Raw genomic sequence first — 18846 nt, forward strand, 5'->3', positions numbered from 1 at the left:
ACTCCCTCTCGCTCGCTCCTTTGCTCTCCCTCCCTCTCTCTCTCCCTCCATCCCTCCCTGCATCACTCTCTCTCCTCCTATTGCTCACGCATTGATGCAGCTACAGTTCGCCGTGCGACCACAAGGTGGGAAGACTGTTCTAGCAACACCACCGCCGCCACATCCCTTCCTCCCCGTGCCACTCCTATCTTTTCCATTTTCTTCTCCTCCTTCCTCGTGTGTGCCTGGATCACACATGTATGGATGTTGTGCACTTATATAAGCTCCTCACTGCTAAATAATATTACATTCAGGGATAACGACATTAGTTAGGGGTTGTTATCGTGATATCCAGTTATCTAATTATGTTTCCTACAAAAGCAGGTTGTACAATCCGGGGTGGAATAGGACATTTAAAGAGTTTGGGGGGGGACATAATTCCTCTGAGGTGTTTTGTGACAGGAACACGTCAGATATGAATAATGTACAGTGTCAGCAGACCTCAGGCGAGCGGTACCTCTGGGTAACGGGCAGCAGAGAGGCGAGGGCTGGTGTGAGCATCAAGGTCAGGTGGTTGTCCTTTTCCTCGGCAGGGTGTGGCACGGAGATGACGAAGCAGCTAGTCACAGGCATGGCAGGAGATCCCAACTACAGGGGGAGTAAACAAGGGGAGGAAAAAGATTAGGGAGACCGGTGCCAAGGATGCGGTTCACTATATTTTGGGTTTGGGTCGATAACACCTGCGAGACCTCTGAGTATGACTCGGTGTGTTTTGCCTGCATCTAGTGTATGCACGAAATTAAAGGTTTATAGGAAAATGAAATATATTGTAGACGGGATTCACGATCATCTTCCCTAATGCTATCTTAGTGGCTCCATCAGCATGGCGGTGGATTTATTCCCAGTGCTTTGGATGTGCTTTTTGCTGCCGTGGATCAGAGTGGGGAGAGCGGCCAGCTAATAGCAGCCTATTGACACTGAACCATCTGTTTGGGTGGACTGTGTCCAGCATAGTGGAGAGGGAGGGAGGGAGGGAGGGAGGCAGGCAGCAGCAGCAGCAGAGGAAGTGACGGATACAGAGAGAAAGGAGGGTGACAATTAGTGGGTGAGAGAGGGGCTAACAGAGAATCCGAGGCAGAGGAAGTGTTAGCAAACTGTTAAGATTTAACGGGTGTTTATGCAAAACAGGAAAAGGGAAAAATATGGAGAGACTCGCGCTCGTCGAGGAAGCGGCGCGTAATACATGTTTTAAATTAGCACCTTCTTACAGTTTCCTCAGTGGCAGGATATGTGGAGGACAGGGATATTTCTTGGCGTCAATTATTCGCCTTGAAATAAAAAGGGGTCTGCTAGCTACATTCCTGTTCTGTAAACCCGGGGGGGGGGGGCGGTAGAGCCCTGGGGGGGGGGGGGTAGCTGTCAGTCGGATCATCCGGAGTGAGGGCTGATTCCTCCGTCAGCTGCCTCTCAAGCCTTCCTCTCGGACCAAGCATCCTTCCCCTGAGCCCGGTGATTGCTGTCACCATAGTGATTCTCTGTGTACTGCTGGCTGCTCCCCCCCCCCCCCCCCCACCCACCCACCTCTCACATCCATCCCAACTTGCTGCCCTGTGTTTTGATGTGTGCATGACTTCCTCCTTCGTTGATGATACGGTAAAAAGGGTTTCCCTGTCCTCGCTGGAATACAGATATGAAAACATAGCTGTGCTCCCCCTCGGCTGCACGTCAAGCTTCAGGCTGGAAATAAACAAGATTATATTTTTTTATGGAGTTGAACTTCACACACTGACTTATTTGATCATTTCACAGTTTAGAAGAAAGCGTTTCTTGTTAAGAAAATGAACAGGACGGCTTAAAAACACCGTAGCTGGGATAAAGCTACTTTCCCCCGGAGCTTTCTGACATGTTGTGCATGGGATTGTCGTGCTGCCTCCACTCAAGAGCACCCACACTTTAAACAGCCACACTTCCTTAATGCTCCTGTAGATTCCTGCGTGAAACAGACAGGAGTACGAACATGCGAAGCACATTCACATGTTGAGAAATCATTAGAGGTCAAACATGTTTTGATAAGCATGTAAAAATACCCTCTCCTGAGAGATCATTAAAATACGAGGAACCACGGTACGGACGGTGTTTCTCTTTCATGTCGTCCTATTTCGCGGTGATGGACGTGTTCATTAAATCATTGCTGCACTTTGCACATATCATGACAAACACATACTAAATGCATGCAGCGTTAAAGTGGAGGGGGTTATGGTTCTTCAAACACGTTTCAGAGAAAGACGTTGAGTGTTAAAAGAAAAGGAAAGCCATCTAAAGAAATAACTTTTCTGTCATAGACTCCTATATACATTCTCTTTCACCAGTTCCAACATGGCACACCGTGTTTAGAACTGTGTAAGCAATGTATTACATGTAATTGTTTGTAATGAGTAGATTTCAACATTATTATAATGTTTTTCAATTTATGGATCGTTTTTTTATCTACTTTAGTTTCAGGGCGGTCAAACTCAAACACACAGTGGGCCAAAATAAAAAAAATGGGTACGAGTGGAGGGCCGGACTGGTTCAATGTCTATTGCAGAACATATTGAAATGAACTTATTGCACATATTGAACCTGGAACTAACAAAGCTTAAATTATTGCCTATAAAACAACATTAAATAATCAGCTGCATTCATTTCTCATGGCTCTATCTGCAGCTTCTCCAGAGTCACTTCTTATGAGTACATTTCCCCACAGGCCAACAACAGCTTCAAGAAAACTATTCCCTCAAAGAGAAACCAAACATGTCCTGTTGTCCTGAGAGAAAGTGCAGAAGGAAGCATCCATTAGACTCAGTGCTGCTCTGAGATGCTAGCTCAGACACTTGGCCTCTCATCTTGGGTGCAAGGTCATCAATGTTTGGGCTCAGGCTCTGAGCGGAGGAGACCCTCAGGATGGAGTGAAGGCGTGCGTGCAATATACCGGCGGGCCAGATCTAATAGGAATTAGAAATTATCCTGCGGGCCGAAATTAAATCCACCACGGGCCGGATTTGGCCCCCGGGCCTCGAGTTTGACACGTGGGTTAAAGTGTATCACATTTTGTTCGTATACGTAATATATATGTAATAAAAAAAAGCCAGCAACCAAATATGAGTCTTGCCATAAGTCCGGGTACCACACAGCGTCGAGAGCTCAGAAACAAGGGAAACATGTAGCATATCTAATTCATTCTTCTCATGCGCCATAATTCAATTTCAATCTCCCTCTTGAAAATGAACGACTGTGCCACCGCAGAGCCCTTTAATTGGCGCAGTGTTAAAGGAATGACATCGCATGGAGGACAGATATTCAATTTTCAATTTTAACGAAATATTACACCGCAGCTCTGTATTCTCTTGCAGTCATCTGAGAAATAATCAGTCCGACCCATCTACTCAGCGGCCTGATGCTCGCCATCAAATACAGATCACACACACGGAGAGAAATCATTGGCCTCGCTGTGGTCTTATTCATTTGGTCCTGTTACACACAGCGTATCACCTGGAATTAGCAGCAGCCTGCATGCCTCTTGCTCCAGGGGCTGTGCGGCTGCTCATTTGATGTACCTAATCAGGTGCAGCCTGTGTAATGGGAAAGGAATAGGGCCAGGCGTGATTGGCCTTGATGACATCTATGCTCCAATTGTCTAGAAAACCTCCAGCTTTAATCAATCTGCAGGATAATTCTGAATCTCCGGCTGCTGCCGTCTGCAATCATTGGCTTTCTCCTCCGAAGACACCACGAGAAAGGTTGTTATAATAGGTGTGTACAATATACTGATTGCCGTTGAGAGGCAGCGTAACGGCACAGCCTGTAACATGTGACTGTTGTCATGTTTCACGCTGAATATGTCGCCGTATCATAATAACAACGTTTTTGTTATTTTGGGAATGTTAGTGATTGGTTTCGAAACGTATGTTTAAAAAGCGAGTTTTCACGAGCCGCGCTGACAGCTTACGAAGCTCCGCCACGAGGAGGAAGACTGCGTGTGACAAAGTGCAAATTAAAGCGCTCGAAGCTATCGTTTGTTCCAGCATCCATCAAGCTGCTCAACTCTCTGACGCTGAATCTCACTGCAATGAATATAAAGGCATTTTAGAACATTGCACTTTAATGCTGCTGGTGTCAAAGTCAAATAAAGGGCTTATGTTTTTGATGCTTTCATTTTGTTTTTGATGCTTTATGCAACGCAAGAGCCGGTGGCACTGTGCCAAAGACAACATTCCCCTTACCTTAGATGTTCCTAAAGGTCCTTTTCTACTCCTTTCCTAGCTTGCAATAATATAAGTCGAAATCCGTCTCGATTTGAGATCATGGGACTAGTTGGACACACACACACACACACACACACACACACACACACACACACACCACACACACACACACACACACACACACACACACACACACACACACACACACACACACACACACACACACACACACACACACACACACACACACACACACACACACACACACACACACACACACACACACACACACACACACACACACACACACACACACACACACACACACACACACACGGATGCAACAGACTGTCGGACACACACACACAACAAAGATTCAGTCACATACTGACGTGGTGAGCGGCCAGTAGTAGAACACACACACACACAATAATTTTCCTCTCCTCTTGTAAAGTTCTGAAAGTTATAAAGCGTCCAGGAGGGCCAGCCACAGTTTGCCAGCAATGAGAAACCCCATCTCCATGATTGGCTCTGGCTCTCCTCCACACACACAAAGACGCACACACACACGCACACACACAAGAGGCAAGTCCCCACATGTGGCTATGTAAACAGATTTAGGTCCCCACAAGTATAGTAATGCTAGGCCACACACACACACACACACACACACACACACACACACACACACACACACACACACACACACACACACACACACACACACACACACACACACACACACACACACACACACACCACACACACACACACACACACACACACACACACACACAAACACACACACCACACACACACACACACACACACACACACACACACACACACACACACACACACACACACAACACACACACACACACACACACACACACACACACACACACACACACACACCTCTCTTGGGCCCTATTGCGCTATTATTTTGTGCCCTTGTTTTTCTTTTGAGCTATTTCTCCCATTGATGTATATAAAATATGCCACATACATTTAATTGCACATGTTTTAATGACGCTATAAGTTGTTAGAATAATGAGGACAAAAAGAGTGCCGCTATAATGCAGAATGTTTTAACAAAAACCTGCAAAAACTCTATTTCTTAACTGTTTAGACCAGGGTCAGGGTCAGGGTTAGGGTCAGGGTCAGGGATAAGCATTACACATTTTGATCTGCATTTTGCTGTACTTAATAACTATTAACGCTTTCTGTTGCTAGATGATAGATGTTGAACTTGTCCGTCTTACCTACAGTATGTCAACTAAATTATAATTATAAATATTGTGCAATCGAGCAATTTGCAAAGAACAGGTATTCGATCAAAAAGCCCTTTTGTGCTTCCAGTCTAAAGAGTCTTGAAGCCTCAGTGGTGTCGATGTAAATACGACTTAAAGTTGTGTTTGTAATGTTTTGATGTAAAGCATCTGCAGTGTGCCACATGGGTTTTCATCCATCACTTGCACAAACACTATCTAAAATAAGTACTTCTCTACTCTTGAGCAGAGGTGGGAGAAGTACTCAGATCTTGTACTTGAGAAAAAGTAGAAGTACTCAGATCTTGTACTTGAGTAACAGTAGAAGTACTCAGATCTTGTTCTTGAGAAAAAGTAGAAGTACTCAGATCTTGTACTTGAGTAAAAGTAGAAGTACTCAGATCTTGTTCTTGAGTAAAAGTAGTACTCAGACCTTGTACTTGAGTAAAAGTAGAAGTACTCAGATCTTGTTCTTGAGTAAAAGTAGTACTCAGACCTTGTACTTGAGTACAAGTAGAAGTACTCAGATCTTGTACTTGAGTAAAAGTAGAAGTACTCAGATCTTGTACTTGAGTAAAAGTAGAAGTACTCAGATCTTGTACTTGAGTAACAGTAGAAGTACTCAGATCTTGTACTTGAGTAAAAGTAGTACTCAGACCTTGTACTTGAGTAAAAGTAGAAGTACTCAGATCTTGTACTTGAGTAACAGTAGAAGTACTCATATCTTGTACTTGAGTAAAGGTAGAAGTACTCAGGTCTTGTACTTGAGTAACAGTAGAAGTACTCAGATCTTGTACTTGAGTAAAGGTAGAAGTACTCATATCTTGTACTTGAGTAAAAGTAGATGTACTCAGATCTTGTACTTGAGTAAAAGTAGAAGTACTCAGATCTTGTACTTGAGTAAAAGTAGAAGTACTCAGATCTTGTTCTTGAGTAAAAGTAGAAGTACTCAGATCTTGTTCTTGAGTAAAAGTAGAAGTACTCAGACCTTGTACTTGAGTAAAAGTAGAAGTACTCAGATCTTGTACTTGAGTAAAAGTAGAAGTACTCAGATCTTGTACTTGAGTAACAGTAGAAGTACTCATATCTTGTACTTGAGTAAAGGTAGAAGTACTCAGGTCTTGTACTTGAGTAACAGTAGAAGTACTCAGATCTTGTACTTGAGTAAAAGTAGAAGTACTCAGATCTTGTACTTGAGTAAAAGTAGAAGTACTCGGATCGTGTACTTGAGTAAAAGTAGAAGTACTCATATCGTGTACTTGAGTAAAAGTAGAAGTACTCAGATCTTGTACTTGAGTAACGTAGAAGTACTCAGATCTTGTACTTGAGTAAAAGTACTCAGGTCTTGTACTTGAGTAAAAGTAGAAGTACCAGAGTGTAGGAATACTCTGTTACAGTAAAAGTGCAAAGTCGAAGTACTATGTGTCAGTTACCACAGAAAACCTAAATAATCCTAGGAAATGTTGGAAAGCAATAAAATCGATATCCACCGGTGAGATCCGTAATGAGCTGCCTCCGTGCCTCACCACAGCATCTGGCTCTATATCGGACAGGGCTCTATGCTAAATTGCTTTAATGAGCATTTTGTGTCCTGCGGTTCTCTGTTTGATTCTGTCACTAACTCTGCTTCTGTGAACGCTCCAATCCTTGACTCTGAACAATGTGGTCTGGAAAACCCTTTCAGTTTTACTCCTTTAACTGTTGATATTGTTCATGAAGCCTTATCCAAGTTAGATCCTAGGAAACCGGCTGGCCCGTGCTCCCTCAGCACTAACACAATTCCAAAAGTATGGAAGTCAGCTTATGTCTTGCCTTTACTGAAAGGAGGGGAGGCAACTATTTTAAATAACTATAGGCCAATCTCTAAGTTGTCAGTTCTGGCTAAGGTTCTTGAACGCGTAGTGAGTGAACAGGTAAAGGAGTTTTTATGTATAAATGACATCCTGTCTAAACATCAGTCAGGCTTCAGAAAGCAACACAGCACCATCACTGCCACAATGAAAGTGGTAAATGACATTATTAGTATCTTAGATAATAAGCAGAGTTGTGCAGCTCTGTTTATTGACCTTTCCAAAGCGTTTGACACCGTTGATCATCGCATCTTAAAGCAGAGGCTACTCAGTATTGGCCTATCCAGCCATGCAGTGGGTGGTTTGTGAACTACCTCTCTGAAAGGTCCCAATGTGTTCAGTTTGATGGACTGTCTTCTGAGTGGTTAAACATTTCTAATGGTGTACCACAAGGTTCTGTTTTAGGACCACTTTTATTCTCCATATATATTAACAGCGTAGGTGAAAATGTGGATGAAGCTACTTTACATTTTTATGCGGATGATACCGTGATGTACTGTGCAGGTCCCTCGATTAAAGAGGCTGGTGTTAAATTACAGGCTGTTTTTAACACTATTCAGACTCAGCTCTCTGAACTAAAGCTTCTTTTAAATGTGGATCAAACCAAGGTAATGCTCTTTTCAAAAGCAAAAAAGACACCAGAGCTTGTTTTAGATATTGTAACTACGCAAGGAACAAAACTTGAAGTGGTTGCCTGTTACAAATACCTTGGTATCTGGCTTGATGATTGTCTCACTTTTAAACTTCAGGTCACTAATCTGCTTAAAAAACTGAGGGTTAGGCTGGGTTTCTTCTACAGGAACAAGTCCTGTTTCTCATTTGAAGCCAGGAAAAGGCTCTGTGACCTTTGACCTGTGCTGGACTATGGTGATCTGGTCCATATGAATGCACCTGCCCATTGCCTGAGCAAGTTAGATGCCGCCTATCAAAGTGCTCTGAGATTTGTTACTAACTGTAAAGCACGTACTCATCACTGTACCCTGTATGCCAAGGCAGGTCTGCCTTCACTAACTGTACGGAGGCTCAGTCACTGGTACACGTTCATCTATAAAGCCATGCTGGGTAAACTACCTTTTTATATCTGCTCTCTGATCTCTCGACGAATTGAAAGTACGTATTGCCTGAGATCTCATGATGTTGTTTTATTAAATGTGCCAAGTGCTCGGACTGTCTTAGGGAAGAAAGCTTTTAGATGTGCAGCTCCACTAACTTGGAACAGTCTGCAAACCTGTTTAAAACTGAGCACTTTGGTTCCCCTGCATCACTCTGAAACTCGGCTGGGTGCCATGCTGTCTGATGCTCATGGTACCTGTCACTGTGAATAGAGTTTGTAAACTGTACCCTGTACATTATGTTGTATGTCATCCTTATTGTTGTTCTGTTGTTTCATGTGTAACTAATGTCCTGCAGGTCACCCTTGAAAAAGAGATATTTTGATCTCAAGGGGTTTCACCTGGTTAAATAAAGGCTACAAACAAACAAAAGTCCTGCATTCAAAATGTTCCTCAAGTAAAAGTAGAAAAGTATTATCATCTAAATATAGTTAAAGACAGTAAAAGTAGTCGTTGTGCAGATTGGTCCATTTCAGAATAATATATATGATGTGTTTTATAATGATTGATCATGAAAGTGTTCTCAAAGCTGGTGAAGGTGCAGCTAGTCTGAAGTACTTTGTAGACTGCAGGGTAGCTGGTGGATTTACTCCAGGTGGAACTACAGTCTGATTTAACACTTGATTAGATTTCACATCATTCATCCACATCTGTAGAGTAACTAAAGGTATTAAATACATGTAGTGGAGTAGAAGTACACCATTCACCTCTGAACTGTAGTGGAGTAGAAGTACTAAGTAAACATTGTACTTAAGTTGAGTACTTCCCACCTCTGCTCTTGAGAGGATGATTTAGCATTAGAAATTGACTGATCTTGCTGAATTGTATCACGATTGACGCCCGTTGTTGTGCATTTAATCCAACATCTGCACTCCTCTTACCTGCAGTGGTTAGAACGTGTATAAAGTGGCGTCCTGTGTTCCCGCAGGACTCACTGATGACAGCGCCTCTCCCTCTGCCTCCTGCTCCGTTGCCCTGGCAACACACATGGAGCGTCCGCTGCCGCTGTGTGACAGAATGGAGAGGAAGATGGAGGAAAACACAGCTAGAGACGTCGAGACTGGTGTGTAAATACGAGCCTCACCTGCCTTATTCTCCGTTGCTAGACAAGCCCAAAGGACGCTAATTATGCCCCGTTGTCTGAGATATAAAAGCTGCATGTTTCGGGCACGTTCCGCGTCTTACAACGGACGGTAACGTGAAGTGTGCTAACCTACTAGCTAGCATAGCAGGTGCAGGAATGTAAACAAGAGGCATGTCATTAGCTTGTTAAGAGCCAACGCTGCTGCTAATTACGTTAGCCGGTTAATTAACACAGTAGTTGCTTGCAATTTACCTCAAGGAATAATACTGGCTTGTTAACCACTTCACTTGGAGTACAACGTAAGCCTAGTGCAGGTGTGTTTGCTACCAGTATCTGCTAGCTAGCTCTGTTACCTGGGATAGCTCCTCCTGCTGTGTAGCTAATGAACCTGCTGTCGGTACTACTGATGTTAATTGACAGTTACCCATAATGCCTGGACACACACAGGTTTCTTTACGTATGAGCAATAACTACCTCTCTGCAAAGCCCTCCACTTGAAATATAATATACCTCATAAATTATCATATATTCATTGTTATATTTTTGACCTCCTACAACTTTAAATAAAACCATAATGAATATATATTTACATGCAAGCAATAACACTAAAAATCGAAGCTTCGGATATATTCAGTTGCTGCAGATGTTTTTTCATCACGTAACATTAGACATGTATTTAATTTAATCATAGTGCCTTCTCATTACTAATACCTCTGCTTTTTGCACTGCTTTTATTTATTTGTGTCTATTCCTATTTACGAAATTAAGTTACACCAATGTGTGATGGAAAGGATGTTCTGATTCTTCTCTGATTCTGAAAGCTAAGGATGACCTCATAACCTTTTATTCCCAAAGTAGCCCGGTTAAACTGCTGTGCTGTTTAATGTTGTACACGTTATTTAGTGTTTCATAGGCATATAATCACAGATACAAGTGAGAGGTTAATGAACTCTTGAAATAAAGCATATTGATTTTCTGTCAGTGTAAATAGATTTACCGTAAGTGTATTGATTGTGGTAATAGGTGGTAAAAGATCAATTATCAAATAAAATAATAACATTTGTGCACATTAAACCATAACTAAGACAGTATCTCACTTGCACACCACCAGTACAAGAACACATCTGTATGGCAGCATATGTTTTTATTTTAAGGTCAGCCATCTGTTATTCTGTAAGAGAGACGAAGTGATTCATCTCCTCAATAAGGGCTTACACCAGAAAAGGCTTACTTCACATATTTTAATCAATACCTTAAAGTGACACTGTTAATGCTACGTATTGCACCTGTTTCCAGGCAGTGAAGCGGGGGCAGAGGACGCCTTGGTGGGGAACGTAAACAAACTGATGGTGAGTCCGCCAGGTTACTCTGGAGCGCCGCGGAAAGGACACCTGCTGTTTGATGCTTGCTTTGAGAGTGGTGAGTACTACACTTTGAAACTGTGTTACAGTCAGAACATCAGGTGGCAAGAAGATGTTCACAAACGAAGAGGTGAATATTTTACAGACAGTTTGATTGATATTAGAGATCATGCCTGAGACAAGGCGAGTTTATTTATATAAGTTACTTTCAACACAAGGCGATTCAAAGTGCTTTCAAAAATGAAAAAAAGGCATTAAAACAGTCATTAAAAAAGCAAAGATAATACAATAAAACAAACTAATATATAATTAGCCTTACCTTGTCAGTCACAAAACAATCTTTTTATCTTTAGATGTTCTGTAAAACACAAAACATTGAACTATTATGAGCTTTTCATGTGAAACAGCAATATCATCAGTTTTAAATATAGTGTAGTATGGTGACATGTATTTGACATATTCTACTTAACTGCAAATAGACCAAAAACGCTGTTTCTTGACTTCTGCAATGCAAGAAAAGCTGATGGTACCCTGCTATTTCCATACTCTCTATTTTAATTTCTATACAATTGCATCTCCTATTAAAAAACTGCACTCATAAATAATAACGTATCTCAGTAGTAGCTGACACAGAAACACCTTAGTTGAATCCAAACTGGATTATTTTCTTGCCGCCTACTGCATCCTAAAGTTTACATTAAAACATCCAGCTTGTTCAAACTACTACGGCTAGAATTCCTATTAAAAGTAGATTGATTATATTTGACAGCAGTACACAAATTCTAGCCTTTGCATAGCATTAGCTGACTATGCAAACTCCAGCTGACATTAAGGACCTTTTGCCTTTTCAATGTTTGCATGGATTGACACCATCTTTTTTTATTTCAACCCACGATGTGGTGTTTATCAAGTATGAGAATAAACAAGACATCTTTTGAATGTGTAGCTTTTTAGGCTTAGTATCTTAGCCTTGCTTTCACACTTTCACAGCCGTCTCTTTTAACCTTTTTCAGTCAAGAAATAAGCCCCAACAAATACTACCACCAACACTAGTTCTACGATGAATACTGCTTCTAATAATTGGTTTAGTTTCAGCGTTTATTACCTTTCACAGTGAAAGAAAACAACATGAGGTTTACAGAACCTGATTCAAGGCCACTAAGGCCCTAGCCACACGGAGACGAAACGGGTCGTATCCGCTACAGTTCTCCATCTTATAGACGGTTCGGCCAGACGAGGCCGACAGGGAAGTGCGGATAACGATAACGGGTCCCAAGGTGGTAGATCTGCGGACGCAACGCTCTGGGGGGGCAAACGGCTCCGTGATTACGCCCTATACGAGCATTTCCTGATATCGAAAATACTGACGGCTGTCAGGAGAGGGCGAGGAAAAGAGAGGCTCCGTGTATTATTTTATATTATTATATAGAGTCGTTATTCATTTGTTTTAAAGCTCAATAACAAAGAAGACCTTTGACCGGCACTTTTTTTTTTAATATATTTAGGAAAAACAGACAATAAAACATAAAAAAAAGTGATTTGCCCAGCTCGGCATCAAATGTATATTTTCCAATGAAGAATTACCCTGCTACTCTAATTATAGTAACAGGGTTGAAAATCAATGCTAATTTGAGCTTTAACCTCAGGAAGTATTGCTAGATGTAGCATGTACTTTCAAGGCAAGGACACACTTGGATATCTAATGCAAGAAAGATAACTTTTAAATTAATATGCTTTATTCTGATAATATCAGTAACAGGGTTGAGTGGGTCAGAGTGCCACACTCTTTGAAGACTGAAAAGATTGTAAAAATATGAAAAATAAAAGAGAGGACTTAGTTTTGGTCTATCCATGGCACCAGCACATGGCTTACTGATGTCACTTCCTGTGTGTCATCTGACTTACAGTTTGTTCACTTCCTGTGCCAATCTAAAAAGGTTTGGGTAACAGGGTTGAACGCATGTTGAGGGACACACCTTCTGTGCAACATTACTGTTATTTAAAATATGTTTATGATTTAACAAATTGATTTTACCATTACAAGAGACATATATCAATAGAATAATACCAAAAAAAGTAAATAAAATCCCTATTTTAAATGTTATATTTGACGCAAGTTGGTCACCAAGAAGCGAACAAGAGAAAAATGCCATTTTAGGGGATGTTCGAGAGCTATTCGATAATTTAAGTAATATTTTTAAACCACTTTTTCTACAACTTTATATACATATACTTTAACACAACAAGTGCATGTTTTAGCATTTTGGGCATGGATTATTAGATTTGTTATATGGAGGACATGACCCTTCTGGTGCCTATTGCGTGTGGATGGAAGACTTTTTTGATATCGGGTTCGTTTCCGTTTCCGTGTGGCTAGGGCCTAAGGCTATTCTAGGGTTTGGTTAAGATAAGATAAAACTTTATTGATCCAAATTTGTGAAATGTTTTGTTACAAAAGTTTATTGACTGAGATTTGTGGATAAAGCCTCTGTTTATATGAGAGCTTAATTAAGACTGCGACATATCATGGCAACAGTATAATCATTGACACAGTTATACAAAGACTTATAGGCTCTTAAAATCTTTATTATGAATAACGCAGTCAATGCAGGGACTTGAAAGCAGGTTCTGTTTGAGCTATTTCCTTTCAGCAACCTTTTACCTATATTCTTCTCAATGCGTGTTTAAAAATGTATATATATATTACGTATACTTGATGGCTGCTCACCCTGTTACCTTGTCCACATCTTTTGTTGGAGCAAGGTGTGCAATACAATCATTATTATCATGTTTTAATATTATTATGTCCTGGGAAGGATCCCTGCTCTATTGATCTCCTCGATGATTCTTCCATTTGTCCCTTTTAATCGTGGTGTTTCTTTTGGGGTCTTTTCTTTGGCGCCGCGAGAGTCCAAAGACAGAATGTTTCGTATGCTGTACAAATTGTAAAGCCCCCTCACAGTACATATGTGTAATATTGAGCTATATATATATATATATATATATATATATATATATATATATATATACATACAATTGGATTGATTACAGTTGAAGGAAGTTAATATGCTCGAGTGTCATATGTTAATGGCCTTTGTTCGCCCGTTCTGAGAGCTGAATGGCAGGAGAAATATAAAACGTGTTCTCGACAAACAGACAAGGTCAGGTGGTTGGAAACACACACTCAATACGGCACAGTGGGTGGAGTACATTCGGGTTTCTGGATCTCTGTGTGGAGATTCTTCTTCATGTCTCTTCTACATCAACACGTGTCCCCTCTTCTCCATGTCTCTTCTACATCAACATGTGTCCCCTCTTCTTCATGTCTCTTCTACATCAACATGTGTCCCCTCTTCTTCCATGTCTCTTCTACATCAGCATGTGTCCCCTCTTCTTCATGTCTCTTCTACATCAACATGTGTCCCCTCTTCTCCATGTCTCTTCTACATCAACATGTGTCCCCTCTTCTCCATGTCTCTTCTACATCAACACTGTGTCCCCTCTTCTTCATTTCTCTTCTACATCAACATGTGTCCCCCTCTTCTCCATGTCTCTTCTACATCAACATGTGTCCCCTCTTTCATGTCTCTTCTACATCAACATGTGTCCCCTCTTTTCATGTCTCTTCTACATCAACATGTGTCCCCTCTTCTTCATGTCTCTTCTACATCAACATGTGTCCCTCTTCTCATGTCTCTTCTACATCAACATGTGTCCCCTCTTCTTCATGTCTCTTCTACATCAACATGTGTCCCCTCTTCTTCATGTCTCTTCTACATCAACATGTGTCCCCTCTTCTCATGTCTCTTCTACATCAACATGTGTCCCCTCTTCTTCATGTCTCTTCTACATCAACATGTGTCCCCTCTTCTTCATGTCTCTTCTACATCAACATGTGTCCCCTCTTCTTCATGTCTCTTCTACATCAACATGTGTCCCCTCTTCTTCATGTCTCTTCTACATCAACATGTGTCCCCTCTTCTCCATGTCCTTCTACATCAACATGTGTCCCCTCTTCTTCATGTCTCTTCTACATCAACATGTGTCCCCTCTTCTCCATGTCCTTCTACATCAACATGTGTCCCCTCTTCTCCATGTCTCTTCTACATCAACATGTGTCCCCTCTTCTCCATGTCTCCTCTACATCAACATGTGTCCCCTCTTCTTCATGTCTCCTCTACATCAACATGTGTCCCCCTCTTCTTCATGTCTCTTCTACATCAACATGTGTCCCCTCTTCTTCATGTCTCTTCTACATCAACATGTGTCCCTCTTCTTCATGTCTCTTCTACATCAACACGTGTCCCCTCTTCTCCATGTCTCCTCTACATCAACATGTGTCCCCTCTTCTTCATGTCTCCTCTACATCAACATGTGTCCCCTCTTCTTCATGTCTCTTCTACATCAACATGTGTCCCCTCTTATTCATGTCTCTTCTACATCAACATGTGTCCCCTCTTCTTCATGTCTCTTCTACATCAACATGTGTCCCCTCTTCTCCATGTCTCTTCTACATCAACATGTGTCCCCTCTTCTTCACGTCTCTTCTACATCAACATGTGTCCCCTCTTCTTCATGTCTCTTCTACATCAACATGTGTCCCCTCTTCTCCATGTCTCTTCTACATCAACATGTGTCCCCTCTTCTCCATGTCTCTTCTACATCAACATGTGTCCCCTCTTCTTCATGTCTCTTCTACATCAACATGTGTCCCCTCTTCTCCATGTCTCTTCTACATCAACACGTGTCCCCTCTTCTTCATGTCTCTTCTACATCAACATGTGTCCCCTCTTCTTCATGTCTCTTCTACATCAACATGTGTCCCCTCTTCTCCATGTCTCTTCTACATCAACATGTGTCCCCTCTTCTTCATGTCTCTTCTACATCAACATGTGTCCCCTCTTCTCCATGTCTCTTCTACATCAACATGTGTCCCCTCTTCTTCATGTCTCCTCTACATCAACATGTGTCCCCTCTGTGGAAAGAGACTCTGAAAGTTTCAGTAACAAAGATTTTCTCTCTTTTTGTCCTGATCCATTTCTGAAAATGAGCTGATCAGATTTTGGCCACTTTGTGATGTCATAACGATGTGTTGTCTTGTGTACCCATTAGCCAATCAGCACCAAGGTAACCCCCCCCCCCCTTATCACCTGAATCTCCTCTAGAGCTCCATTGAGTTCTTTGTAACCAGATGTCTCTCAGAGGGGCGTGGGGAGGGGCTCCTTATTTTCATCTGAAGTAACAGACAGAGAATCAGCACTTTGGAAACAGGGCTGAAACAGAGGGGATTATGGGTAATGCTGCAATGATCTGTTTGGTGTTTCAGCCAATCAGAGACAGGCTCTGGATATATCTGAGACCTGTGATATATTGATGAAAAACAGTGTAATAGGGCACCTTTTAACTAAGATAAGCTTCACTTGGACATATTTTACACTTTTTGTGCTTACAGTTGTTATATGTCTTAGGCCTGTGCAAAAAAAACCAATCTTTTTTGGGCATATACCAGGATGAATAATGAACCTTATCCACAGTTTAATACCAAGACAAAAGGCACATGAAGGTGAGTGCGTAGTGTACAGATCTAAATATGTTGGGAGGCTTGTGTGGAGAACTCGGGGTGGAGATTGCCCTTTTTATAAATTTGCCTTTCCCCCCAGATGACATGGCCAGAGGAGCTCAGACATTGATTAATGTGCGCTGAGCCTCCACACTGAGATCGGCTAACATACCAGAGTCCCTGGCTCCGGATGTATCTCCTGAATGATTTATGGAATTGATATTAATCTCTTTCCAGTAAATGCATTACTAAAGTTAGAATGGGGGATGAATTGATGTTTGTCGGCTAATGTCAAATTAATGCTCTGTTGCGGATTCATTTAAGCATTAGTGATTTTGTTCGCCTTACTTTAAAGTGCGCCTTGGTATTAGTTGCTGTTAGTTCGTTCACTGTCTGGATAACTTTTAATATTGTACATCTAATATTGTACATTTAATATTGTAGCCTCTCATTTCTAACAATGGAAAACCTGTTCACCTAATTAGTTATTATGTTAAGTCCCATTATCTATTTAAACTCCAACATCCTCTTCAGCCTTTACACATGTCTGTAAGTTGTGTATTTTACCATCCAGTGGAGGCGATTTTAGAAAATGCATGCAACATGTACTGGATACACTCTATTTATACATGCAATGGGCATCAGCATGTCAACGAGACATACAGACAGACATACAGTTTTATACTTTTAATTGTTAGTGTCAAATATATGATTCAATGTACACATTGGCTACATGTTTAACTGAGATATAATTAAATTGTAAGCTTGAATTCAGCTAGATAGATAGATAGACGGGTAGGTAGTAGGTAGGTAGGTAGGTAGGTAGGTAGGTAGGTAGGTAGGTAGGTAGGTAGGTAGGTAGGTAGGTAGGTAGGTAGGTAGGTAGGTAGGTAGGTAGGTAGGTAGGTAGGTAGGTAGGTAGGTAGGTAGGTAGGTAGGTAGGTAGGTAGGTAGGTAGGTAGGTAGATGGATAGATACTATAGATAGATGAATAGTTAGATACTATAGCTAGATAGATAGATAGATAGATACTGTAGACAGATAGGTAGGTAGATAGATTGATAGAGATAGATGGATAGTTAGATACTATAGATAGATAGATAGATATAGATGGATATTGTAGATAGATAGATAGATAGATAGGTTGATAGAGATAGATGGATCGATAGATAAGTACTTTATTGATCCCAATTTGGGAAATGTTTGCGTTGTTTTCGCCGAGTTACATTGCACGACCTCGGCATGACATCAGTGAATAATCTTTGTTTCTCTGAACATTTACTATAAACTTTTATGGATTGTTATACAGTAATAGTATCTTGAAAAAATGAACATGTTTTCTTCGCTAGTGTTGTTTATACTCATTCATATAAAAACTAACATGTCATAATATTTAAAACAACACAAGATGTCTCGGTGTTTCTAGCCACACACATGCCATATTATTTTGTCGTCATATTGCCACTTGATAAGGCAGCGTGCAGACCTGAAGTATCGGGATGCTTTGCTGTTTTTCATATACCGTACTTTTCGGACTATAAAGCGCACCTGCATATAAGCCACAGCAGCTAAATTGTCCGTCTGTCTTGCTCTCGTTCTGTCTCTCGGTTCCACTTTTACTTTGGCGCGCTACCTGTCTCACTCTTTTCCAGCCTCCAGCTTTTCCTGCTGGAGCCCGCCGGTTAGAGGTGGCGGGCGCGGACCGGTCCTAGAGCCCATCGCGTTAAAGGTGGTTAATTTTACCTGTAAAATCCATAGATGTAGGAGGTTCCCTAGTGGCCGTTAGCTGTACAAAAAAAAAAAATGGGGAAAAAAGTCGCGGCTTATAGTCCGAAAAGTACGGTATTCACTTTAATATCTGTGATTGTAATGACAGGAGGGGAATTGGACAGTGGTGTGTGAGCTCCTGCCTCTTGTTCAGACTATTCCTCAGAGCTCTTCAAATGCTCTTTCATGACAGTCTATGTCTATTGTACTCCTCTCACACCAGATTGAATGGCTGTACCACGGCATTCCAGCAGACGTTTCCATTTGAAATGTACGCAGACCTATAACTCAGTGAGCTTCCCTCCCCCCCCCCCCTCTTATTTCCTTCCTTTTGTCGACAACTATCTGGCCATGTAGACTTTTATAAAGAACAGATTTGCGTTGGTATAGCACAGAATAAAATCTAATTGGTTTATTAAAATAGACACTGGTTATGTAAGCTGTTTGCCAAAGGTATAAAACCTCATTTACATTTAGATGAGGCTTAATTCACTTTGTTGTCAGCCCTATGCTGATCAAGTCAGTGATGGCTCACAGCTTTACATACAGTAGGTGTCTCAGAAGACCTGTTGGCTGAGTTATTCTAAACATTTAAAAAGGTAGCGTACAGGCAGATCC

General features: G+C 41.4%; 1 protein-coding gene across 1 annotated transcript in view; it reads left to right on the forward strand.

The window, feature by feature from the left end:
* The first annotated feature begins 9438 nt into the window (after positions 1-9438).
* The window catches only part of agbl4 (AGBL carboxypeptidase 4), a 195864-nt gene continuing 186456 nt past the window's right edge, over positions 9439-18846 (forward strand). Inside the window, exons 1-2 of the mRNA XM_034081208.1 lie at positions 9439-9519; positions 10837-10959. Of these exons, the coding sequence (XP_033937099.1) occupies positions 9444-9519; positions 10837-10959 (199 nt within the window). The 5' untranslated portion in view covers positions 9439-9443. The remainder of the gene's footprint in view (positions 9520-10836; positions 10960-18846) is intronic.

This window comes from Pseudochaenichthys georgianus, chromosome 4 (genome assembly GCF_902827115.2).
Source record: "Pseudochaenichthys georgianus chromosome 4, fPseGeo1.2, whole genome shotgun sequence".
NCBI classification, from domain to species: domain Eukaryota; kingdom Metazoa; phylum Chordata; class Actinopteri; order Perciformes; family Channichthyidae; genus Pseudochaenichthys; species Pseudochaenichthys georgianus.